Raw genomic sequence first — 27,547 nt, 5'->3', positions numbered from 1 at the left:
AGCCTCTCTGTTCAACTCCTCTAGAAGAGTTCCTGTTTTTGAAACTGCAAGTCATTCCAACATTAAGCAACAAAGGGAAACTTCTAAAAATAAAAAATACAAAAATCCTCAAAACATACCCATTTTAAAATTGGTCCACTGTATATCCTTTACTCAAACTCCAAAAGAACTGAATTTTAATGACATGGGCTGTGAGTAGACAGGCCCTGCCTGCTGTTTCCCTTCCTGAGCCCTTCCCCCAAGGATAAGGAAGATTCCCTCCCCAAGGTCATCGCTTCCCCTCACCTTACCTGCATTACAGATGAAAAGGCTTTCTTCTCTCCTACAGTCTCTAGTGCTTTGTAGGTGGCACATAAGTAGAGAAGTTTAACTTCATCTTTTGCAGATGAGCTAAATTTGCTGAAAATCCACTTGAAGATCTTCTCAGCCTCATAGCTCAGTGAAGCACAAAGAAGGCCAAGACAGCAAGCTCCCTCTTGTCTCAACTCCTGAAGCAACTTGCTACTGTTTATTTTAATGTAAATAAAACAAAACACACACAAAAGGCATAAGCTTCCAGAGACAACAAGAATGACACCTCTTCCCAAAGAAAATGTCTCAGATGTTTTATAACTTTTTAAAGATTTCTTAAAAGTTCAAATTAAAGATTGAAAGTTTACCCAATAAACACAGAATTCTATTATGCATACTCGAGTACCCTTTTCAGATATTAGCTTTTCTAAAAAACTGAGGCTTTAAATTTAAAACTAGACAAGTCATAGGAAAAGGTAGCCACAAATTATCAGATAAAACACACTATAACAAATAGATAGACAAAGGGTAAACAGATGCAGCACTGGAACTCACTAGCCACTATGTTGAAAATGAAATACACAACTTGTGGGTAGGAATGAGAAGGAAAAAGTGGGAGTTGAGGGTGACACTGTCCAAAAAGAACTGCACCTGATTCATGTACTGTAGCCTATCTGTACATCACCTTAATAATACATCTGTACATCACCTTAATAATTTAAAAAACACTAAGCCAGTGCTGGTAGCTCACACCTATCATCCTACTCAGGAGGAGGCTGATATATGAGGAACATGGTGAGAAGTCAGCCTTGGCAGAAAGTCCATGAAATTATTATCTCCAACAAACCACACACACACCACCACCACCACCACCACCACTACTACAGGTGTAGCTGTGGCTCAAATAAAAGGGCACTAGCCTTGAGTGAAAAAGCTACAGGACTGCACCCCAGCCCAAACCCCGTACCAGCACAAAAACAAAAATAATAACCAAAGGAAACACTAAGTATATTATATAGTCAATATGGAAAGACTGTGAATAATAAATGGTGGTTAGTAGCTAGCAGTTGAATTTAATTACAGAACAAGGAACCATGGAGGTCAGGTATTTCTAGCACTGCTGCCCGTTGGTGCCTCTGAGAGCCCCAGCGTGGGCTTAGCTTTGGGTGCTCACTGACGGAAGCTCCCTTCTACCTCTATACTCTTAAGTTCTCTCAAACTTTCTGAGTTTAAAAAAACTAACCACATTCATCATTCATTTGTTCCACCAGTCAATACGCAAGTATTTAGCTATGTTGCAAATTTTTTAAAATAAATAATCCTTTTCTTTTTTTGGGTCAGTCATGGGGCCTGAACTCTGGGCCTGGGTGCTGTCCCTCAGCTCAAGGCCAGCACTCTACCACTTGAGCTACAGCACCACTTATAGCTTTTTCTGCTTATGTGGTGCTGAGGAATCAAACCCAGGGCCTCATGCATGCAAGGCAAGAGCTCTACCACTGAGCCACCTCCCCAGCCCAATAATCCTTTTTAAAATAGATTCTATTTATACTGCTTACAAAGTCAATAAGAAATTACCTTAATAATTTCTAAAACTACCATTTAAACTTAATTATTATTAGTTACTTACCTTTCATTAAGCACATCATGAACAGCAGCCAAGATATTATCCAACTGTTTTACTAGTACCTTTAAAAAAACACACACACATTTATAAATAAACTTCAAAAAGACTTTTATTTTTAAGAAAAAACTGTATACTATTGTTTACTTGTCTTGCTCTCCAAATTATAATTAGAAAGCAACTTAACTTCCTTATTAATCCAGTCCCCAAATACATCAGGAACATCATGTTTTTCTTCTAACTATGAAAGACATCCAGAGGAAACCGTTGAAACCATCAATGAAAATATAAAAAAGAGCTGCTTTGACTTCAAATACTCTGAATGCACTTAAAATGAAGTGCTGAAGGCACAGGACATACAATATGGGCAGATGTCAGTGACAAAGTGGGCAGGCAGTTCACTGCACAATTTTTGTTGGGTATTTTTTTAAGTTTCATATAAAAACTTAGGGGGAAGAGCTTGCTTTGAGCCAAATTGTTATTTGCCTAACTAGACCATCCTTAATAGTTTTCTACTGCCCCACATCAAGCTCTTGATTTGTTATTAGAATTATGTGGAATGGAAAGAATAATTTAACTATTCCTGAGTTGTTTAAAGGGCTTTTCCATTTTCTTAGTCCTGGTCATCAAACCGAACTTCTACACCAATGAAATATGTACCATGCATCTCTATTTCATATATGAAAAACAAAGAGACTTTTGTTTTTTGGGTCCGGTCGTGGGTCCTGAACTCTGGGCCTGGGCGCTATCCCTCAGCTCTTTAGCTCAAGGCTAGCGCTCTACCACCTGAGCCACAGTGCCACTTCCGGTTTTTTTTTTCTTTTTGCTTATGTGGTGCTGAGGAATCGAACCCAGGGCCTCAGGCATGCAAGGCAAACGCTCTACCACTGAGCCACCTTCCCAGCCCAAACAAAGAGACTTTTGTCCTAGAACACCAAGAAAAAAAATCTGAGGGGCTGGGAAGGGGACTCAGTGGTAGAGCGCTTGCCTTGCATGCCTGAGGCCCTGGGTTCGATTCCTCAGCACCACCTAAGAAAAAAGAAAAAAGCCAGAAGTGGTGCTGTGGCTCAAGTGGTAGGGCGCTAGCCTTGAGCTGAAGAGCTGAGGAATTATTCACAGGCTAATTTTAAAAACTAAAAGTGCTTCATTTCAGAAGACTCCAACGTGGATGCAACAGTGGACAAGGGCAGATAAACTATACATTAGAATGCAACTGCTGTTGAACATCGCCAGGTGCTGATGGCTCATGTCTATAATCTTAGCTACTGAAGATGCTGAAATCTGAGGATCGTGGTTCAAAACCAGCCTGGGCAGGAAAAACCTGTGAGACTCTTAACTCCAAGTAAGCACAGAAAAAGCCAGAAACGGCACTGGAGCTCAACTAGTAGAGTGTTAGCCTTGAGCAAAAAGGAGCTCAAGAACAGCACCCATACCCAGGGTTCAAGCCCTAGGAACAGCAAAAAATAAAAGTTCAACATAATATGGATACAGTAAGTGCAGAATAAGAAAACTTATTTTTCTAGAAGCAACCCTGTTCCCTTTCTGGGCCATTTTGGAGTTGGAATTGAGGCCTCATACTTACTAATAATCCTTCACCTTTCCTGCTTTAGTTTACCTTTCAGAGTAAGTCTGGCATTTTACAGACTGGCCTTGGACCTCGACCTCTACCTCTGGCTCCCAAGTATTATACTCACCAGTTTATTTTCTGGTTGCTGAATAAATTCTTTCAGCTGCTTTACAGTAGCCAGCCTTCGGTCTCTGTCGTCTTCCCGGGTGATCCTCCGAAGAAGGTTCGACAGTCGAGACTCATCAGAGTAAGACATCGATCGCTCTGAGAATATAAAACACTGACTGGGGCTGGGAAGGTGGCTCAGTGGTAGAGCGCTTGCCCTGCATACCTGTGGCCCTGGGTTCAATTCCTCAGCACCACATAAGCAAAAAGAAAAAAAGCCAGAAGTGGCACTGTGGCTCAAGTGGTAGAGAGCTAGCCTTGAGCTGAAGAGCTGAGGGACAGCACTCTGGCCCAGAGTTCAGGCCCCACGACCAGAACCAAAAAATAAATAACTAAATAAAATAAAACACTGACTACTGAGTACAAAGGAACATAGAAAGTTTATAGCCTAAAAGTATTGAGATGTCCATCAAAATGTCATTATCTGAGCCAGGGCACAGCAGCTCACTCCTGAAATCCTAGCTATTCAGTAAAACTACGATCTGAGGATCAAGGCTGGAAGACAGCAGAGTATGACACCATGATCCAAGAGGCAAACCAGAACTTTTCTTCTATTTTCTCACTGCAAGAACAAATGCAAATTCCAAACAGAATTTAACACTGTTAACAAGAAATGCATGAAAAGGCTCTGTGACTTGCCAGTTGATAAATCTGCCAATAGAACTATTGTAAAGAAGAAGCACCACTATCTACAGTCTATGTCACTTCTGTAGTATAAGGCTTCAAACATTAAGAGATGGCTTAGCCTTTAGTCATTCTACATTGGAACTCTTATGTAAAGGAAACTGACCCTTCAATGGTTTTACGCCCTTCCCCAAAAAATGTGTACACCGATATTCACTAAGATATGCAACACAGGTAGAGGTGTGGAAATGTATGCATGGTACCCTTTATGTGGTATGTGTGGTGGATTTGGGTTTCCAGCCTTACCCTGTGATTTCCTCATGTCTTTGGTGGCTAACGCACGACTGCCATGCTGAACACTGGTGAACTCAGAGCTGGTCACATTGTTAAACCTCAGCTCTTGCCCCAACGACTTCCGACCATAAGTATTTTCCCCAGATCCTCCATTGACACTGTAGCCACCTAAAAGAAGAACAAAATTTATTTTTAATAGGGCTCTTCATTTTCATCAATTCCTGATAGTACAAAGTCATTATCCATCTACAACTCACCCAGCCTTTGCTTCTAATTTTCCCTTGTGCTGCTGATCCTAAAATCATAGATTCCTTGCCTAAAGCTAATAAAAACTAAATTAAGGGGCTGGGCAGGTGGCTCAGTGGTAGAGCGCTTGTCTTGCATGCATGAGGCCCTGGGTTCAATTCCTCAGCACCACATAAGCAAAAAAAAAAAAAAAAAAAAAAGCTAGAAGTGGCACTGTGGCTCAAGTGATAGAGTGCTAGCCTTGAGCTGAAGAGCTGAGGGACAGCGCCCAGGCCCAGAGTTCAGGCCCCACGACCGGACCCAAAAAAAACAAACAAAAAATAAAAACTAAATTAAGTCAGATTTTGTTTCAAGATACTTATTTTTGTGCTGCCCTGGGGCTTGAACTCAGGGCCTGGGTGCTGTCTCTGAGCTTTCTTTGCTCAAGGTTAGTACTCCACTTGAGCCATAAATTCACTTCTGGACTTGGGGGGATGGTTAATTGGAGACAGACTTTCCTGCCCAGGGTGCCTTCAAACCACAATCCTCATATCTTAGCCTCCTGAATAGCTAGGATTACAGGTGTGAGCCACTGGCAACCAGCCTTGTTTAAATACATCTTTATAAGTCAAGGGACAGGATGAAGGGATAACAGACAATATTCTAATATTGTGTACTTTTGCAACTATACAATGCGCTTATATGTTAGAAAACATTCTAAAAAAAAAAAAAAAAGGAAGAACTAACTCTTTGGGGTTAGAGGTGTGGCTCAGGTGGTAGAGCACCAGCCAATGAATGAAAGTGTCAGATACCAAGTTGGAGTCCTGGTCTCAGACAAAAAAAAGAGAAAGAAAGCATTTAAGCTTAAAGTAATAAAAAGAAAAACATAAACTTTTCAAAATAATAATGTAGTTGTCACCTATTCTTCACTTGCTGAATTTTAAATCTATGAGAAGAAAGAAGGAAGAGGGAAATTAGCTAGGCAGGTTTAGAAAATATACAACCAGGGATCTATGGCTCACACCTGTCATCCTAGCTACTCAGGAGGCTGAGAGCTGAGGATCTGGCTCAAGGCCAGCCCAGGCAGGAAAGCCCATGAGACCCATCTCCAATTAATTACCAAAAAAGGCATAAATGGAGCTGTGGCTCAAGTGGTAGAGCTCTAACCTTCAGTAAGCTGATGGATAACACCCAGGCCCTGAGTTCAAGCCCTAGGTCCAGCTCAAATAAACAAACAAACAAAAAAAATATAACAAGGAAGATGAAAGAGGTTGTATATTGTCGAAAAGGAGTATTTGCAAGTAATACAAACAAAAACACGGGGCTGGGAACATAGCTCATGTGGTGAAGTACTTTCCTAATATAGATGCAAGACCCTGGGTTCCATTCCCAGCACTGCAAGGAAAACTTAAAAAAGAAAAAACACTTCCCTCCAAACCCCCAGAAAACATGCCTCCGGCAGTTTAAAAAAAACAAAAACAAAAACACATGTACCCTTTTCGTCATTCTGTATGTCAGCATGGACTCTGGTATCATCGTGCCTTTGCCGAGACACCACAGCTGAATTTGAAGGTTGCAGTCCATAAGAGGAAGAACCACCTCTATCTCTGGATGAGGAATATTTTAAATTATCTGGGTCGGCTGATGCACTATCAGTTCTGCAAAGAGAAATGCAGGTAATTAGAATTTTCAGCATTTTAATGGCCAAAACCACAAATCTTTCTTGTGTACAAGCCTTTCTCTACCCTCTAGTTTCCATAATCAACCGCTACCATCATGCATTAAGTACTCCACTGTCTAATTACAAGCCTTTCAACCAGAAAAACCTTCAACAGATAAACTGCCAGCTATTCTGCTTTTTCTACTGAAGATCCATTCAAAATCTGAATAGTCATCAGAATCAAGGTGACCAACTCATGCTAGTTTGCTCACAACTTTACTGGCTTTAGCTACTGTTAAGTTTCTTGTTTTAGGCAAAATTGGAGTGTTGCCTACTCTGGTTCAAGATACTTTCCCATGATGTGATCTTTAAAAGTTATTCTCTCTCAATTCTCCTCACAGAAGAGGGTTAATGAGTCAAAAATGTTAAGTCTTCCCAGTCACTAAAGGGGGAAAAAAACCAACCCAACAACCCACTGACAGCAGGTCAGTGGCAATTGGTTACCAAATTATTTTTTTTAAAGAACTGCCTCATAGCAATGTGCCTTCAATTCTCAACTGACTCCTTATTTGGTGGAAAAATATAGAATGATATTTCAAAGCAAACTCAACAAAATGTAGAGAAAGAACACCTTAGCCACAAAGTAAGATTTTACTTATGCAAAGCAATGCTTAAGACCTCATTGAAAATTCTTTAATTTTAAGGAATATCAATTACAATTATTTAAAAAGTGAGAGCCGGGCGCCGGTGGCTCATGCATGTAATCCTAGCTTCTCAGGAGGCTGAGATCTGGGGATCGTGGTTCAAAGCCAGCCTGGGCAGGAAAGTCCATGAGACTCTTGTCTCCAATAAACCACTAGAAAACCAGAAGTGGTGCTGTGGCTCAAGCAGTAGAGCACTCTCCTTGAGCTGAAGAGCACAGGGACAGCACCCAAGCCCAGAGTTCAAGCCCCACGACCGACCAAAAAAACAAATAAATTTAATAAAATAAAAAGTGAGAGATCAAGATCGGTGTCAGTGGCTCAGGTCTATAAGCCTGGTTACTCAGGAGGCTGGGATCTGTGGACCATAGCTCAAAGTCAGCCCAAGCAGGAAAGTCCATTAGACTCATTCAACTAACCACCAAAAAACCAGAAGTGGAACTGTAGTAGAGCTTTAGCTCTGAACAGAAAAGCTAAGGGACAGTGCCTGGGCCCTGAGTTCAAGCCCCAGGATTGGCACAAAATACTTACAATATTAATTTTTAAAAGGTGTACATAAAGAACTCTCACTAAAGCTGAATCTAAAAGGTGTGATCAGTAAGTACTGTTCAGAATAATACCTGATTCTGGGACATAAACAAGTGGTAACACTCAGGAGAAAATTAGCATCCATATTCAAGTGTTGGCTCCCATCTACTCTATGCCTCCATTTCCTAATCAGTAAAGTAGATAAATGAGCTTCAAGATTTCTCATGAGTCTTACTCCATCAACCCATCAAAATGTCAACAAAGGAAATAAAAGTCTATTCCATAAGAAAAATACAAGTAAGCAGTTCCTATCCTGCTTTTATCCTGAGGAAAACAACCTTCATAAAGAAGTGAAGATTGGGCTGGGAAGATGGCTCAGTGGTAGAGTGCTTGCCTTGCATGCATGAGGCCCTGGGTTCCATTCCTTAGCACCACATAAGCAGAAAAGGCTGGAAGTGGTGCTGTGGCTCAAGTGGTAGGGCACTGGCCATGAGCTGAAGAGCTGAGGGACAGCGCCCAGGCCCAGAGTTCAGGTTCCACGACCAGCAAAAAAAAAAAGAAAAAGAAAAAGAAAAAAGAAATGAAGATTGATATATATTTTTATTTTATTTTATTTATGTATATAATTTATATATATATATATATGTATATATAAACTGCCTCATAACAATCTGCCTTAAACTATCAACTGACTCCTTATTTATTTTATGGAAAAAATATAGGATGGTATTTGAAAGCAAGTTCAACAGAATGTACAGAAAGAGCATATATATCACTTCTGTATTTTATGAAATCATCTTCTGAACTTATAATCATTTTGGAAAAGTTTAAGACACCGGCCAGGGGAGAAAGTAGTCTATTACTCTGCCTTCATGCCTCCCTCTTGTATGTAAAGATGCTATTACTTCACATAACATTTCATTTACACTTTCATCACCTTATCCTTCCCCACTAACAAAAACAATCAACATAAATCATTCCATAGGCTCAACTCTCTGTAATCACTGTTAGTAGCCAATTGAGCTCAGATACTTAACTGATACAAGTCTACGTTACTTTTTAAAAGCTATTGCAATAAATCTTATTACAATTCTATAGCCAGGCATAGTAAAATAGCTAAGGCTCTAATAGAACAGTGTCATCAAATATTCAGACTCCCTTTGTTCATAAACAAAGCTAAGTATTTCTAATATATTAAAAATATGGAATTTCAAAAATTATGTATGAAGATATTAAATATACTAGGTCAGCAAGCTTTAACACTATGGAACATGAGAATTCTGTGTGTCTAAAAATAGTATATTAGGGCTGGGAAGGTGGCTTAGTGGTAGAGCGCTTGCCTTGCATGCCTGAGGTCCTGGGTTCGATTCCTCAGCACCACATAAGCAAAAAGAAAAAAGCCGGAAGTGGCGCTGTGGCTCAAGAGGTAGAGTGCTAGCCTTAAGCTGAAGAGCTGAGGGACAGCGCCCAGGCCCAGAGTTCAGGCACCACAACTGGACCCAAAAAAAAAAAAGAAAGAAAGAAAGAAATGGAGAGAGAGAGGGAGGGAGGGAGGGAGGGAGGGAGGGAGGGAGGGAGGGAGGGAGGGAGGGAGGGAAAAAGAAAGAGAGAGAGAAAGGAAGGAAGGAGAAAGAGAGAAAGAGTATATTAAACTTCATCTATAATAAAGCATAATATATTACTACTTTCTGAAAAAGAACTAAAGAATGAAAGAACTTGTGGGCTGCTGTAGCTACCTATATGGATGGCACCTAATATAACCTGGAAAAATAAGATATTAGGAAATGAATAAAAACGGACATCTATATAAAGATAGCTGAAGTCTACCAATATTTAAGCCTGTCTTTATTTTATGTTTTTATTATATTCACATGTCACCTACTGTCCATACTATCAAAAGTTAAACATTTCTATCCATTTCTGGGGGCAAAGTAGGATCATAAGGCAGCAGAGAATACCAGTTAAGAAAAGATCTGATCTCAAATTCCAGCTCCAGGACTGATAGGTACCATGTGCCTTAGTCTCCAGGACTTGATTTTCTCCTGGGCCGATGGGGATAACAGTTATCTAACATACAGGTAAGATTATGAGGCTTAAATAAGATTAAGAATTATTTAATAAAGCAAGGAGCTGGGGCCTCACACCTATAGTCCTATCTACATAGAAGGCTATGATCTGAGGATTAGAAAAGTCATTGAGACTCAACCCCAATTAATCAGAAAAGGCTGGAATTGGAGGCATAGCTCAAGTGGTAGAGGACCAGTCATGAAAAAAGGGGGAAGGGGAGCTCCAGGGCCTGAGTGCAAATGCAAGTATCAGCCCCACCCCCAATAAAAAAATTCTCAACTATTTAGCTTGTAGAGTCCATTAAGACTTATTATAACCATAATACAAAATAAACCTGCAGTTTCCAATCAGCAGACAATAAATAAGCAGCTCCTGAGCAAAAATGCTTTTACACTCAACATATAGCAGCTTATGTTAAAATCTTCACTTAAGAAATTAAGCAATTTACTGCTACCAATCAATTTCTAACTAGTATGCATTTGATTTCAAGCTAAACAAAACCAAAACTGCCTTCCCAATTGGTTAGAATACAGTGTTTTTAAATTTCATGAGTTATGAATCCTGAGCTTAAAAAAAATGGGGTTTTCAAAAATATAGCAAAAAAATCACTTAGAACCATTGTCTTAGAGCTGCCTAAAAACAGCAGAGTTGCCAAGGTATTTTAATTCAAATTGATCAAAACATTTCCAACCAGAATTCACGTTATGTATTCTGAACCCAAAAGCACAAAATGGCTCAGTGCTTACATGAAATCCCTATCTTTATAATATTTAGACTGCCTGGGTCTCGAAAGCCGTCAATGGTTAGGCTGTTAGTTCTAAAGACCACTCCAGTCCAATAATCAAAAAACTGTTACAGAAGGGAAATGAGCTCTTAGCATGAGGCAATCAAAACAGAAAATGCAGATCTGAACTCTAAAGTGGGCATCAGTGTTAGTTAGTCAGGAAGGCTGTCAAAACTATCAACTCCAGAATTAGTGTCTCAATTTAGTATAAAAACCAAATGTATCTGTTAAGGCTAAAATCCAAGCAACAAAAAATACTTGCACAGCCCCTTTAATACTATGAGAATATAATGAAGAGGAAAAAAAGAAGAAATGCATATATTTCCCCAGTGATCAAACTGAAGTTAAAGCCTGATGTACATGCCACATGGGAGGTAAGTTTCTAAAGCTCATACCTCAAAAATCGCATACTGTATAATATGGAGCCTTTGTGATGTTTTGCATCAAGTCAATCTGTAAGACAGTAGTTACAATATTAGTGAAGACAGTGGGTTAAAACATTTCATGTTCAAACATGAAGCAATAATCATTCATGGGTTAGGTGCTTTTAGTTAACTATGGCCCCCTTGGGTTTGTATGTCTAAGCAAAAATAAGATAAAAAGCCACTCAATGCCTTAGAAGATAAAAAGGCTTAAAGTGACAACCAAAAAGTTGGGGGTCCGTAGAGAAATAACTATAACATACAAATCACATACAAATACAATTAGCACTAATTTTAGTTATCTAGACTAAATAGCAAGAAAATATCATCAATCTAAAAAGCCATTCGTTTTGAATGACAAATCCTTCATCCTTATGAGCACTGGAAAAAGCAAATCCCGACCTCTACCTCCCTTAAAAATCTCTAGAAAGTGTGAAGTCAAAGAAAGTTTTGCCAGCCAGGTACGGTAATGGACACCTGTAATCCCAGCACTCAGAAGGCTGAAAGTAGGAGAATGGTGAGTTCAAGATCAGCCTCAGTTACATAGGGAGTTCAAAGATAACCTGAGCTTTAAAATGAAATCATGCCTCAAAAAAAAATTATCTAGCTAAAGCACCCAAAATGACTTGATGCAAACACACCTAGTGGTGCCCGCTGGAGTAAGCATCATATTGCTTTGAGTTGTTTTTGCATAAGTTGACCAAGGGATGTTGCCCTTGTGGGAAGGTCTAATTTGTAAGGAATCTAAACTAGGTAATGAGATTTGCACTGAAACCAATGAAGTAGGAATAAATTTACTCTCTATAGGTTATGCGGGAGTTTTTTCATACTTTTTGTGGAGGCAAAGCTTGGTACCTAGAACCCCAAAGCCCTAAGTTCAAACAACAACAAGGGGGGTAAAAGTTCATACTATTTGAAAATTTAGTTACCTTTAAAAAAGAAATCCAGGGTTATCCCTATACTATCTCTTACTCACCTGGATTCAGATATGCTTTCATAAGGGTTAAAAGGCAAAATACGCCTGAGCCTTGTCTATATCAACAGAACTATTTTGAGTCTAGTACAAAACTTTCATTTTGCAGGCTCAAAGACTTCATTATAAAATGCTTCTCATGGGGGCTGGGAAGGTAGCTCAGTGGTAAGAGTGCTTGCCTTGCATGCCTGAGGCCCTGGGTTCAATTCCTCAGCACCACATAAGCAAAAAGAAAAAAAGCCGGAAGTGATGCTGTGGCTCAAGTGGTAGAGTGCTAGCCTTGAGCTGAAGAGCTGAGGGATAGCACCTAGGCCCAGAGTTCAGGCCCCACGACCAGACCCAAAATATAAAAAAATAAAAAATAAAATGCTTCTCACTTGAAAATTTAGGCTCAAATTTAGTAAAGCAATTACTTTGTGTCAAGATTGTAAATGGGACTTATCAGTTTTGTAGTATTAAAATATTAAGTTGATATAACTTCTTGGTGAAATTTCCTTAGCTATGTATTGACTCTATACCAAATCTTACTTACCCATTTATTGGTTCCTTGTTACCAATTTTTAATTTTTAATCTAATTCTCAACTGAATTAGCCAATATAGACCAGTGTAAAAAAGAAATTTTATTCTAAAATTATAAATAATTTTGTATTACCCAAAGAGAGTTGTGGCTTTTACCTGTGGTTTCTGAAAGGCAATCTCTATGCCCTTGGAATGCCATGCCTATTTAATAAGGTTGGTTATCATCTGGGGCTGTGGGCCACACCAGAAATCCTAGCAATGAACTTTATGAGAGGAACATTTAGGGCTGGAAGCCAGGCTGTCATAGTTATGGAGTATCAGTAAAAAGTCCTAATCCCTTAAACATAACTGGTTGCTTTGCTCCTATATTTCCATTTTGCTACATGGTACCTTTCGATGTTTTCTACTAAACAGTACTCTATGGTCAGTCACTCACCTCCATCCACACCTCTGTCCCATCTCTATCCATACTGAAGAAAAATACTTCTATAAAACACAACTCTTAGCCAAGTGCCAGTGGCTCACATCTATAATTCTAACTACTTTCAGGAGGCTGAGATCTGAGGATCACCATTGAAAGCCAGCAAGGGCTGAGGCTCAAATGGTAGCCTTCAGGGAGGGGGAAAAAAAAATAAAGTTCAGGGATAGCACCCAGGCCCCAAGTTCAAGGCCCAGGACCAGCATGAAGGGGGAGGAGGGAGAACACAAAACAAAAATGGGTGCTGATGCTGATGGCTTATGCCTGAAAGCCTAACTACTCAGGAAGCTGGGATCTAAAGATCACAGTTCAAAGCCAGCCAAGACAGGAAAATGAAAACTTATCTCCAATTAATCACCAAAACGCTACAGGTGAAGCTATGGCTCAAATGGTAGAGCAGTAGCCTTGAGCATAAAAACTCAGGAACAGGACCCAGGCCCTGAGTTCAAGCCCTGGATCAGCACCAAAAAAGCTCTATAGTTGCAGAAGAAATCCCATTACTAGCAACTTCTTCAAACACTTGTGGCACCCAAAATGTGTCTCTCATGAGGTCAAACTCAATTTGCTCACTTGCTTGAGGTGTTACTATTGAAGATAAGAGGATCTTCCACCATGTAAATTTTGGGAAAAACTAATATAGTGGTTATTTCATGAGAGCAGAAAGGAAGGCAGAAGACAACTAGAAAATGATGCTGGTTCAAAATCCAATTAGACTGTTTATGTTTGTCCTTTAAGACTTTTATAACCAAAATCTAGTTCACTCATAATTGTAGATGTATTTTCGGGAGCTGGGAGTGTAGTATATGAGTACAAGGCCAACCTGGGTTACAAAGCTCAAAACGAAAAAGTCACTTTTCTAAACACAAAGAGGCTAGAAATAGAAGAAGCCATGTGCAGAAATGCAACAACAAAATCCTCCTCTGTGTAACTTTTGAAAGCTTAAAAGAGAAAGGGGGGGAGGGAGAGGGAGGATAAGAGAGGGAGGGAGGAGGGGGGGAAGGAAGACGGAGGGAGGGAGAAAGGGGCACTCCCATATATTTAAATGCTGATTGTTTTAAATATATTTAATATTAATTAATTTTAAACCTTATTTTCATACAAAGGACATCATCAAGGAAGTGAAAAGCCAACTCACAAAATCAGAAAAAATATTTGTAAATCACTTGAGTCTAACATCCAAAGCATTAAAAAAAATTCCTTTATCCCTCCCCCCCATGGTATAACCCGTTTTCACTGTATTTGGTATAATTTGGGGAGGGGAAGGGGAAAAAACAAAATGTTTAAATAGGGATACAGATTGACCCATTGCAACAATGAGAAATACAAGATGCTATGTCAAAAAACGAACTTTACAATTTAGGTGGGGGGAGGGGTGGTAGTTGAGGTGGGAGGGAGGCAACAATGCTGGATAAGAAATGTACTCATTACCTTGCTCATGTAACTGTAACCCCTCTGTACAGTATTTTCACAATAAAAAACGTGTCTTTAAAAAAAGGAAACAATCATAGAAACAAAAAAAAAAGTCCTTCAACTCAACAACAAAAATTACCAAGTGGGAAAAAAAGAAATTGCCCTTTCTCAAAAAGAGATACAAAGTCAGGTGTGGTAGGATACATCTGAGACTCCAACACAGGGAGAAGCTGAGGTAGGAGAAACCAAGTTTGTGACCAGCGTGGGTTACACAGGAAAAAGACAAATAAATGGCCAATAGAACATTAAAAAATACTCATCATTAGTGATTAGGGAAATGCAAATCAAAACCACAAGGAAAAACCACTTGATACTCACTAAGATAGCCATACTTTAAATATAAAATCTAAAAAATAAAAAAACCAGCAATAGGTTTTGTGAGGATATGGAAGAATGAAAGCCCTCATACACCACTGGTGGAAACATAAAATGGTATACATACTTCAGAAATCAGTTTCACATCATTCAAAAGGTGTAACAGAACTGTTACATAACCCAGTGAATCTTCTATGTATAAGTCCAAGCTAATTGAAATCAGGTGTTCAAAAAGAAACTTATATGTGGGGCTGGGAAGGTGGCTCAGTGGTAGAGTGCTCGCCTTGCATGCATGAGGCCCTGGGTTCGATTCCTCAGCACCACATAAGCAGAAAAAGCTGGCAGTGGTGCTTGGCTCCAGTGATAGAGCGCTAGCCTTGAGCTGAAGAGCTGAGGGACAGCACCCAGGCCCAGAGTTCAGGCCCCATGACTTGCAAAAAAAAAAAAAAAAGAAACTTATACGTAAAGCCTAGTGACGTAAGTCAAACTTCAGATACTCAAATGTCCATTGAAGAAGAATGGCTCAAGAAGGAAGTATGTACCTATACAATGGAATCTTAGTTATAAAAGAGAAATGACGTACCAGTGGCTCACACCTGTAATCCTAGCTTCTCAGGAGACTGAGATCTGAAAACCAAGGTTTGAAGCCAGCCCAAGCTACAGGTCAGACTTATTTCCAACTAACCACCAAAAAAAGTGAAAGTGGAGCTGTGGCTTAAGTGGTAGAGCACTAATCTTTAGCAAAAGAAGTTCAGGGACAGTGCCCAGGTCCTCAGGAGCCAGCACGCCCTAAGCCCTAAGGCCAGCACGCACATACATACACTCATACATACATACATACCTACATACATACATACATAAATGGAATGAAGTATCAACACATGCTACAGGATGAACATGGAAAACAGACTAAGAGAAATAAGCCAGACACTATAGACCACATATTATATGAATGCACCTACATTCAGAGGGGAAGACAGACTGTGATACCCAGGGACTGGGAAAAGGGAGGCTGGGGAATAACTGCTTCCTGGCAGAGGGCTTTTCACACAGGATGATGGGGAAATTACTGAAACTACACAGTAGTGATGACTGCACAGTATCACAGATGTACCTAAGGCCTGTGAATTGTAAAGTGGTACATTCTATGGGCACTTTACCACCAAAATTTAAAAAAAAACACTCACCTTATGACTTTCTTGAAAAGACACACGTACAGGGGCAGGGGAGAGAGATCAGCAGTGGGCACAGGGGCTGAATGGGCAAAGTATATTTTGGCCTGGTAGTGCTAGTGATAATTGTAGCACTACACACATTTGTCAGCAAGTCCTGGAAAGTACTCTAGAAACATCCCACTGCCCTGGGAAGTTGCCAAAACTGAAAGAAACCTCTTTTTCTATGACCTCCCCAAGAAGATAAAGAAAGTCTACAAAACTCACCCCCTCCCATATATCAGTTTAATGCCAAAGAGCCCTTTGGGACACAAATTAAGAAATCACTGAATTACACAAGACAAGAGCCTAAGAAGAGTCTAAACCAGACAGGGCCTCCATCATGGGAGAAAGCCCCAAGGATGTTTTAGTAACATAAAAATTGTACATGACAGGCAACAAAGGTGTGGCTCTAGTGGTAGAGAGTCAGACTGGGAGTGGGGTGGGGAAAGAAGCCAAGTTAAAGCCTGGGAGCCTAAGTTCAAGCCCCAATACACAAAAAGAAAAGAAAAAAAAAGTGCAACCATTTTTTTTTAAGTCCTGAAAACACACAAATAATAGCTATGGAGATCTTCTGATAATGTTCTACCAGTCAGTATATTCATGCACATCCTCCAAGGAGTGACATGTTAGTAAGTTTCCCTAACTACATATTAAAAAATCTCCCCTTTAAAAATAATCCTAGGGCTGGGTTTATTGCTCAGTGATAGAGCAATTGCCTACCACACTCCAAAGTCCTGGGTTCCATCCTCAGCACTGAAAAAAGTAACAAGAATCTTAAAATACACAATTGCCTTTTAAAACTAAATGTGCTAGCCTCGCACTGGTGACTAATATCTGTAGTAAATCTAGCTGCTCAGGAGGCTGAGATCTAAGGACTGAAGTTCTAAGTCTGTCCAAGGCAGGAAAGTCTATAAAACTCATCTCTAATTAACCACTCCCAAAAAACCACTCCCAGAAGTGGAGCTGTGGCTTAAGTGGCACCCTAGCCTTGAGTAAAAACCTCAAGGACAGTACCCAGGCCCTGATTTCAAGCCCTAGGACTGGCACGGGGCGGGGGGGGGGGGGGGGGGAGTAAAATGCCATAAATCAACTAGTTGAGCAAAGAAGAAAGCTTTCAGAATAATCTCACTATTCTCTTAATTAATGAAGACAGTGTGGTAGTTCCCCAGAAGACTAGGAAGCAGCCCTCAGCACCAGGGAACCAAGCTCCTCACGCTAAGGCAGGAGCCACTTATCAAGATATTTATACTTAGCCTTAAGATTTCAGATACTTATGAAACAGTTTAAGCTCATCAGTAAGCCACTTTTAACCTGCGAGTCCATACAAATTCTTTTTTTACAGTTTATATTAAATACATTTTAAGCCGGGCGCTGGTGGCTCACGCCTGTAATCCTAGCTACTCAGGAGGCTGAGATCTGAGGATTGCTGTTCAAAGCCAGCCCGGGCAACAAAGACCGTGAGACTCCTATCTCCAATAAACCACCAGAAAACCGGAAGTGGCGCTGTAGCTCAAGTGGTAGAGCGCTCGCCTTGAGCTGAAGAGCTGAGGGACAAAGCCCAGGCCCAGAGTTCAAGCCCCACGACCAACAAAAAAAAAAAAAATACATTTTAATCAAAATTCAAGTGACTTAAGTAACTTTTATAGCAAAAGAGGAAAAAAAACATAGTTTCTAACTAGAAATTTACTTAGGAGAGCACATCCATGCTCATTTTGAGTTTATAATACAGTTAAGATCATACAGCATTCTTTTTTTGTTTTGTTTTGTTTTTGTTTTTTTGGGTCCGATCATGGGGCCTGAACTCTGGGCCTGGGCTCTGTCCCTCAGCTCTTCAGCTCAAGGCTAGCACTCTACCACTTGAGCCACAGCCCCACTTCCGGCTTTTTTCTTTTTGCTTATGTGGTGCTGAGGAATTGAACCCAGGGCCTCTGGCATGCAAGGCATGCGCTCTACCACTGAGCTACCTTCCCAGCCCCTCGTACAGCATTCTTATTTGTTGTCTATACAAAATTTTTTTCTTTTTTTTGTTGGTCTTAGGGCTTGAACTCAGGGCCTGGGAGCTGTCCTTAGGCCCTGTTAGGAGATAACACGGACTTTCCTGCCTGGGCTGGCTTTGGACCAGGATCCTCAGATCTCAGCCTCCTGTGTAGCTAGGCATGAGTTACCAGCACCTGGCTCTTCCCCCACCTCCATACAAATTCTTATAAAGTAATATGACTCTTCCCAAGTTTTTTCAGTAGATGCATGAAGGTTCTCCTCCTCCAAGAACTTCAAAGTACTATACTGGCAGAGGATAACCTTTCCAAGATTCCAGCATCATCACTACTCTTGTCATCAAATTAAATTATGTACAGTATAGACACATAATTTAGGGAACAAGAAAATAATTCAACGTTCAATTGATATTCCTGAAAGTAATAGTTTTTAAATTCTATAATCGAAGTTAGGTAATGGACATGTTGCCTTTCTAACCTATCATTTCTCAGTTTAATTGCATTTGTACCTGCCCTCCCTGTGTCAAAAGTCAAAAAGATTAGATTGTTTTTGCTGCTTAACAATTTCAACTCATAGCAAATGTGTGTGTGCATGAGCATGCATATACATGTGTTCTTTGAGAAGGTACTCAAATACAGACCAGATTCGTAATGTAGAAGGATATAGAAGTAAAACATGAATTATATGAGATCCACATATATGAAGGTTATACTTTTATTGAAGAAAATACACAAAATGTGTGCTTATTGGTATTATTTTAAAAACCTGGGAGCTGGGCACTGGTGGCTCATGCCTGTAATTCTGGGTACTTAGGAAGCTGAGATCTAAGGATTGTGGTTTGAATCCAGCCCAGGGAAGAAAGTCCATGAGTCTTTTATCTCCAATTAACCACCAGAAAACTGGAAGTAGAGCTGTAGAGCACTAGTCTTCAACAGAAAAGTTCAAGCATAGTGCCCAGGCTTTGAGTTCAAGTCCCACCACCAGAAAAAAAAAAAAAAAAAAAAAAACAGAACAGAAAAGAAAAAGACAATAGAAAACCTGGGATGAAGTGTTACGAAGACTACTCTCCCACAGAGGGGTAAGACAGGACAAGACAGTATAAAAGCAGCTGAGAATGGCAATCATCTTTAGTAGCACCAAGAACAGCACATGCAAAGGCCCTATGGCAGGAATGAGCTTGGGCAGTGCCATCGGGATAAGACACAGAAAGCAGGAGAGAAAAATGACCCAATCACAGCTCTCAAACATCTAACTAATTGGAGAACAAAATGGACAACTAAAGTGAAAAGGGCATGTTCTTTTTCATTGTAGATCCCTTGTAAATTATATAGCAGAGAGACAAATCACCGAAGGCAGGGTTAGGAGTCAAAGGAAGGACAAGTTTAGATGCAGAAGAGCATGAAGAGCAGATCAGAGCCACAGCCAAGTAGCACAAGGGTAAAAAGGGCCCATAAACCTGTAACTCATAGAAAGAAAGATAGCCACCAAGAGGAACTCCTTCATGTTCCTGAACTCAAAAGCCTGAAAATTGCTTCAGATACTCTAAGTAAATTAGCAATGCTATAGCAAAAGAAAAATGAGAGAAATATACTGAAGATGATGAGTTTATTAATCCTTATTAACTGTAAACTGGCAATAAATGGTAAGACATTATGCAGAGACTCCATACACTGCTGCTTTGGGGAGTGGGGAAAAGTCAACCTGAAGTCTCTTGATTGAATTCTTGGGTACAGATGTGTATATATTTGTCAAAATTCACTAAACTTAATTAAGACATATATAACATGTCTCAAAATGAGTACAGCCGGGCGCCGGTGGCTCATGCCTGTAATCCTAGCCACTCAGGAGGCTGAGATCTGAGGATCTAGGTTCAAAGCCAGCCCTGGCAGGAAAGTCCATGAGACTCTTATCTCCAATTAACCACCAGAAAACCAGAAGTGGCACTGTGGCTCAAAGTGGCTTGAGCTGAAGGGCTCAGGAACAGCACCTAGGCCCAGAGTTAAGCCCCACAAAAGACAAAAAATAAATAAAAATTATTACAGTGGAGTGCAAAAGAAAAGCAAACTTAGAAAAGTACATAAACAAGCAAGGAATAATACCGTAAAAGCAAACATTTCTATGTAAGCAAATGTTCTACATGTAAAGGGGAAAGTTATATACACCTAAGCTGGACTATTTTATACAAGAATTAAACCACAATATTTCTGCAATCTTTGCCCTTCTATCTCTATGTAGGTGAAGGTACATTTTATTTTGTAGTTCCCAAAGTAAAATGAGCTCTGAGAAAACTAAGATAGCCAAAAACAGGTAACGAAAATAATGACAATATGAAGGCATGAAACAAACAGCTTATGTAAATCATAAAGGAGAGTCCAATGAAAGGAACCCTAGGGATTTATTTTGGGTAATTAGGATAGCAAAAGTGCCTATTATAAATGCCAGGTAGGGAAGGCAGGAAATCCTGAAGAGTTGTGAGAACTCAATATTCCTAAATGACACTATGAATCACACTCCATTTTATGTGTGACATTCCATGTACATTTCCTAAGGCAAACTCAAGTGTGAGCAGATAAAAAGTATCACTTTAAGTGATCATCCTCAATCAACAGCAGATAACAAATGAAGGGTTTTTTGCATATTGGCCAGACACTTGTCTGAATTTGAACTGTGAATTATAAACAGAATACAATACTCAGGTTCTTAGGTAGCACTCTTGTCTACTCCTATAGTCCCTCCCTTCCTCCTCCTCACTCCACCTCCTTCAAGAACCTAGATTTAATCTTCCTAAGTTGTGCCACATCTACTAGGTAAAGTTGCAATGGGTCATTCCCTAAAGCCATTACAGATAAGTCAAAGCTTACAAATATGGTTCTAATCCAACTCTTCAGGCTTTGCCTCTTATTTTGTATTACTCCTCACAAGTGCCCAAGGCTTCTAATCGATTTTTATTTAAATATTTTGCCAACGACAAATTACACTTTACCATATCCTTATTTTCTTTTAGGACTTTTCCACAAATTTATGGTCATAGCTGTAGACACCAATTCATTCTCCTCTCATACTCAACTGTAGAGCTTTCCCACTTCTAACTCATTTTAAACTTTACTGATCGCATAAAAAAAAATAAGTATAGGGCTGGAAGGTGGCTCAGTGGTAGAGCGCTTGCCTTGCATGCATGAGGCCCTGGGTTCAATTTCTCAGCACCACATAAGCAAAAAGAATAAAAGCCGGAAGTGGCGCTGTGGCTCAAGTGGTAGAGCGCTAGCCTTGAGCTGAAGAGCTGAGGGACAACGCCCAGGCCCAGAGTTCAGGCCCCACGACCAGACCCAAAAAAAAAAAAAAGTATATCAAGACCTATAATACAGTATTTAGATGCCTTGCTATTTTAAAGTCCTCACTTCCCCTATGAGCCTATGACCTCTGTGAGAATGGTTTTAGAAGTCATAAGCATCTCTAAAACATCAATAGTTCCTAATCAGAACATTCTCACTGATTTATAGTATTTCTAATTCAATAGAGTATTACATATCTTCTGTCATTTAAGAAAAAAATGTTTAACTCTATTCCCTATTTACAAAGAACTAAAACAGAAGGGGAGAAAATGTTTAGCTTAAAGATATAATTGCTTTAAAAAAGATATAATTGCTAAATGTTTCATAAGGAATGCTTTATTTTATAATGAAAACATAAATTTCCTTCTAAAACATTAAATACAGACAAAACTGACTATACACCTCACTATCAAACTTATAAAATCTCTGGTACCGATGTGGTGTGTATGCCTGTAGTTTCAGGTATTTGGGAGGCTGAGGCAGGAGGAGAGCCTGAGGAACACAATGAGACTCAGTCTCCCTCCTCTAACTCCCCCTGCAACCCCCCCAAAAAGTAATCTGGTACCACTTATAGCTATGAAATGTCTCCATGTAATTATATCCTTTATATATTTCACCATACTATGTGCATCAGACATTAAAATTCATAAAGGGGTCTACTCATAGAAAACTCTTTCAAAAACCTAGTTAGAAGCTGGGTGCTGGTAGCTGACACCTGTAAACATAGCTACTCAGGAGGCTGAGGTATGAGGATCGAGGTTCAAAGCCAGCCCAGGCAGGAAAAGTCCATGAAGACTCTTACCTTCAATTAACCACCAAAAAAACCAGAAGTAGGGGCTGGGAAGGTGGCTCAGTGGTAGAGCGCATGCCTTACATGCCAGAGGCCCTGGGTTCGATTCCTCAGCACCACATAAGCAAAAAGAAAAAAGCCGGAAGTGGCGCTGTGGCTCAAGTGGTAGAGCGCTAGCCTTGAGCTGAAGAGCTGAGGGGCAGCGCCCAGGCCCAGAGTTCAGGCCCCATGACCGGACCCAAAAAAACAAACAAAACAAAACCAAAAAAAAACAGAAGTAGAGTTGTGGCTCAAGTGTCAGAGTGCTAGCATGAGTAAAAAAGCTCAGGGACAGCATTCAAGCTCTGAGTTCATGCTCCAGCTCTGAGTTCATGCCCCAGAACAGGCTCAAAAAAAAAAAAAATCTAGCTAAAGGTCTGGTGTACTAATGCACACCTCTAACCTCAGACTTCCATTGGTTGAGACAGCAGTTCTTTAAGTTCAAGTCCAATATGGACTATACAACAAGACCCCATCTCAAAAATAAAAATAAATTCTAGCTTTTAATATATGACTTTCAATTTCAGAACATTTCCATCTTTTGGTCTGTCACAGAAAGTACTGAGAATTCTAACCTCTGTTCTACATTAAACATGCAAGCTATTTCTACTATGTGGTTGTATCAAATCTATACATAGCTTGGCATTGTGGTACTCACCTCTAACGCAAGCTATCTGGGAGGCTGAGGCAGAAGGATCTCAAGTTTGAGGTCAATATGAACAACAGAGCAAGACCATTCCAGAAAATCTAGAGTGGCTCAAGTGCTAGAGCACCTGACTAGCATCACAGGCCTTTAAATCCCAGTACTAAAAAACAACAACAACAAAAAAAAAAAAACTGTAAAAATAAGTTTGGGCACCAAAAGACTTCCCATGTATCTGTTAAACAAATCCAAGAAATAAAATATACTTGTTTTTGATGGACTGAATGCTTTCTCTTTCTTGATTAATGAGCTTTTTTTTTTTTACTATATCAAAGTAATCTATGTATTTTGGAATATTAAAATGTATAATAGGGGCTGGGAAGGTAGCTCAGTGGTAGAGCGCTTGCCTTGCATGCATGAGGCCCTTGGTTCGATTCCTCAGCACCACATAAGCAAAAAGAAAAAAGCCGGAAGTGGCGCTGTGGCTCAAGAGGTAGAGTGCTAGCCTTGAGCTGAAGAGCTGAGGGACAGCACCCAGGCCCAAAGTTCAGGCCCCATGACCGGACCCAAAAAAATAAATAAAAATAAAAAAAATAATAAAATGTATAATATTACACATTTAACTTTAATTCTAGGTTTCAATGGTACATAAATTGTTTTTCAAAATAAAATCAGAAAAGTAAAAGACTTTGTCTATTGACAAATATATTTTTAAGGTAGAAAAGAAAGCAAACTAACTTCAAAAAGCCACCATATGAAAACACCAGATGTATCCACAGGATCATGAAACCTTCATTTTTTGGGTGTTAGTACTGGGATTTAAAATTCTGAGCCTTCCTTGGGTTCGATTCCTCAGCACCACATAAACAGAAAAAGCCGAAAGTGGCTCTGTGGCTCAAGTGGCAGAGTGCTAGCCTTGAGCTGAAGAGCTGAGGGACAGCGTCCAGGCCCAGAGTTCAAGCCCCACAACAGACAAAAAATAAAAATAAAAAATAACTAAATAAAATTTCAGAACCTTATGTTGTTGTCTTAGCTTTTTGATCAAGGCTGAAGGCTGGCACTCTACCATTTGAAACACAGCTCCACTTGTGTCTTTTTGCTAGTTAATTGGCGGTATGAATCTCACTCACAGACTTTTCTGTCCAGGCTGATTTGGAATGGTGATCTTCAAATCTCAGCCTCCTGAGTAACTAGGAATACAGTCACGAGCCTGCCTCCTAAAATATTAACTCCATGTCTGATGAACCCTCAGACTGTAAGTAATAACTGACTAACCGAATACCACTCACTTGCCTAACCATTCGTAAATGTTCAAAGTACAGTTGTTTTTTTTAAAGTCTGTAAGCCAGTGTTATGCAGTGCTTCAAAGGAAGATGGGCCTGCTAGGCTGTCTTCTCTAACACTAGACTTGTCAGCCACCTGGAACATTTCCTGTCTTCATGGTCATGATTGAGTCAACTGTCAAGTTTCCTGATCAACTGGCAAAAAAAAAAAAAAAAAGCTAAAAGAAACTGAAAATGATTGCTTAAAAAAAAAAAAAAAAACCCACTTTCTCAAAATCCCAAATCAAGGAGCACAGAACACCCTGCCCCCTGAAAAATCAGGAAATTAATGGAATTTTTTACTATTCAGATGAACCCTAAAAATTAGTGGAAAGTTCAACCTCCATTCTGTTATCTTTCATTTTTCTGAATAGAAGGAACAACCCCAAATGTCACAAAATTAAGATTTAGCAAATACCTGGGGTTATTTATTGGCCATTTTACAAAGCAACTATGGCACATCACAAACTAATCAAGGTTATTGAGTACGTCCATACATACTTCTTTCTCTGTTCTCTACAACGGCACTCCACTAAGTAAATTCATGGTGCACCTCACAAGTACCCACCTAACCTGGGTGTTAGGTCAGACTATTACAGAACAGAGCTCCAAAGCAAGCTTACATCCTTACATCCTCCCCCCAGCACCACCCCCAATAATCTCTCACAGAGCCAAGACAGAAAGCAACTAAAAGAAACATGAATATTTATTAATAACCTATGCACAGATTCCTAAACTTTTTATGCCATTCTGCTTCATACCTTTCAGCAATGAAGTCAGGTGACCTCAGCATGTGGCTGGCAATCTGCTATCACATTTATTTAGCACAGTTACACTTTCATTTCCCAAAGCTCTAGGACTATTTGGGAAAAGTATTGTAACCTCTCAATGATATCTAAAATTCTCTTCAATATACTGGCACAATGCTAAAAACCAACAGAAAATCCATTGTTAAAGAGGTGTGAAAGGTCAAATCCAAGTTGTTTATCATCTAATGCACTAATTGCCTAAAGTCAAATTTCACACATCTAAATAAAAGCGAAAACAATTAAGTATGTACAGCACAGATACTACTTGTATCTGATTTATTTAAAACCCTGTACCAGTCAAGTCAAAGCCATTCTTTTCAAACAACTGTTTTGAACTAATTAACATCTCAATTCTAGATTGGGGCATTCATTTTTAAAGTCATTTAAATACATCAGTTCTCAAAAGACACAAACTAACGGAAGCATACTTGAACAAAATAAGAGACCTCACCACCACCACTCAAAGATTATTTCGATTCTGTAGGCTGGGAGAATGGCAGGGCTTCCCTGGTCAGGAAGCTCTCCTCTCTTAAGTCAAACTCCAGTACTGGAGGGAGGGGGGGGGTTAACATTCTAATATCTTACAATTGAAAATTTTCACTCCCATACACAGCTGAAAATCAGGAGAAGTTCATCAGGAAGCAAAGCAGCATTCTATAGTGTGTGCGTTTTACATTTATTTGGCCAGTTTCTGGTCAATTATATTCCAAGTATGCTTTCAAGTTTGAAAGCTTCCAGTATCCACTAACCCTAAAATACATGCAAATACACTGAGGAAGTTCTCCTACGTGCTGGGTTAAATTCCAAATACTCTTCTGGTTGTTACAAGTCTTTTCTCAGTAGCAAAGACTAAATCAATCCTAAACTACAATTGGAAATTATATTGACCTAATGGGGAAAAAAAAAATCCGAATACTCCTAAATATCTTCTAATCCAACCAAGGCCCCAAAGCGGCCTGAGATCAAACCCGCCCGACACAGTAAGAGAAAAAATACTCTTGAGAGAGTGAGTGCCCAGGGAGATCTCCGCATCCAGGTGCGTCCGTCCACCTGTCCTGCACTTGGGAGAGCCAACTTCCATTTCCCAGGATCGGTCAGGACAAGCCGACCTCCCTCCACACGTTCCATCATCAACCCCACAACCTCCTCTCGAGCCCGACTCGCGCCGGGCCTAAAAGTCAAAGTTCCCGAGTTGGGAGTTCGAGGTTTAAAAAAAGAAGAGCACGTGGGAGGGCCAGCGGGGAACGGAGTTCAGGTCCTCCACGTGGGGGGCTGGAAGGGTGAGGGTCCCAGGAAGTCCGGGAGTCACCAAGCGGGTCTTGAACTCGGATCCCCAAATGCCGAGAGGGCCTCCTTTTCCCACCCGACCCCTAAAAGCCAGGGCGTGTCGGCAGGGCGCTCCAGGGTTCCCGGCGCTGACACTCGGGCCTGGCTTTCCCCGCGGCCGGCCGGCCGGCCGACCCGCCAGGGCAGGCCCGCGGAGAGACCCAGGAAGCCGCGCCCGGTTCCCCGGGGCGGCGGAGGGCCTAGGCCGCGCCGGCGGGCCCCGCGGCTCGAGGCCTCGGGCGGCGCCCCCGAGGGCCCGGAGGCGGCGGCGGCGGCGGGCCGGCCGCCGTCACCCACCTGGGTTGCCAGTCATTCCAGCTCCGCGGGTACTTGGTGCCGCCGCCGCCGCTGCTCAGCCGAGACCCCGGGGCTCTGCGGCTCATTACCTTCCCCGACACGACATGGCCAAGCGCCGCCGCCCGGAGAAGCGCGAGTCGCCGCCCGAACCGGCCGCCGCCGACACTGCGCTCCGGCCTGGGGCTGAGAAGGAAGCCGAGGAGGAGGAGGAGGAGGAAGAGGAGCAGGAGGAAGAGGAGGAGGCGGCGGCGGCGGCGGCGGAGGGCGGGGGAGGCCGACGGCCGTTCCGGGTTCCGCCTGAGCCCGCAGCGCAGGACGAGGAGGCGGGAGCGGCGCGGCGAGGGGGAGGCGGAGGAAGGGGAGGCGACGTCTCTTTCCAGAGCCGTACGCGACCCGCGACGCCGGGGCCCAGGAGGACTAGGACGGCGAGGAGGAGGAGGCGGTGGTGGCGGCTCCTCACGCTCACACGGCCACGGCTTCCCCGCCTCCCGGCTCCGCCCGCCGCGCCGCCGCTGCCGCACGGCATGCTGGGAACGAGGGGCGGCGCCGGCGCCCGCCGGGCCTGGGGAGAAGGGGCGGGGGCTTGTGTGGGGGCGGGGCCTGTTGCTGGCGGGCGTGGTCTGATGGGGCGGGGCCGCGATCAGACCTCCCTCGAGGCCCTGAGATTCGTCCACCGCGGGGGATCACGGGAGTGGGGGGGGGACTCTCCGCCGTCGCTTTTACACAAGCGCGCGCGCGCACATACACACACACACACACACACAGACACACACACAGGCGCGCGCGCGCGCGCGCGCACAAATCAGGTGTAATCAGGCGTCCAATGAGGGCGCTGATGTTCTTGCGTCATGCATAGGAGTTCGCGAGCGCCCACCTGCTCGCGATCCCCCGGAAAAGGTAGAAATAAGAAGGTGCTGAGTTCGCAGCCCACACCTGAGAGGTGTGCGTCCAGTCCTGACAGTTCAGCCCGCTCCTACGCGGAGGAAAAGCCGCGACCCCAGCCCCTAGCCTGTGCTTGGGAATCCCCCCTGAAACACCTTCCCACCCCCGGTTCCTCCCAGAGAATTCACTGAAG

The 27,547-nt window shown here is 41.6% G+C and overlaps 1 protein-coding gene across 2 annotated transcripts in view; it reads right to left on the bottom strand.

Annotated features, from left to right (window-relative positions):
* LOC138825595 (serine/threonine-protein kinase SMG1) overlaps window positions 1-26,849 on the bottom strand; it is a 91,291-nt gene extending 64,442 nt beyond the window's left edge. Inside the window, exons 1-7 of one of the 2 annotated variants that reach the window (XM_070020269.1) lie at window positions 26,473-26,561; window positions 10,923-10,980; window positions 6,282-6,445; window positions 4,575-4,730; window positions 3,607-3,743; window positions 1,919-1,977; window positions 291-504 (exon numbers count right to left, since the gene is read on the bottom strand). In XM_070020269.1, coding sequence (XP_069876370.1) covers window positions 291-504; window positions 1,919-1,977; window positions 3,607-3,743; window positions 4,575-4,730; window positions 6,282-6,445; window positions 10,923-10,936 — 744 coding nt within the window. In that variant the 5' untranslated portion in view covers window positions 10,937-10,980; window positions 26,473-26,561. Of the gene's footprint in view, window positions 1-290; window positions 505-1,918; window positions 1,978-3,606; window positions 3,744-4,574; window positions 4,731-6,281; window positions 6,446-10,922; window positions 10,981-26,472 lie in introns of both variants that reach the window. The other variant, XM_070020268.1, reaches the window with a different exon arrangement.
* Window positions 26,850-27,547: the final 698 nt, after the last annotated feature.

The sequence above is a fragment of the Dipodomys merriami genome, unplaced genomic scaffold (genome assembly GCF_024711535.1).
Source record: "Dipodomys merriami isolate MVZ:Mamm:240054 unplaced genomic scaffold, mDipMer1.0.p SCAF_138, whole genome shotgun sequence".
Classification (NCBI taxonomy): Eukaryota; Metazoa; Chordata; class Mammalia; order Rodentia; family Heteromyidae; genus Dipodomys; species Dipodomys merriami.
This window is presented reverse-complemented; position numbering and strand designations above follow the sequence as displayed.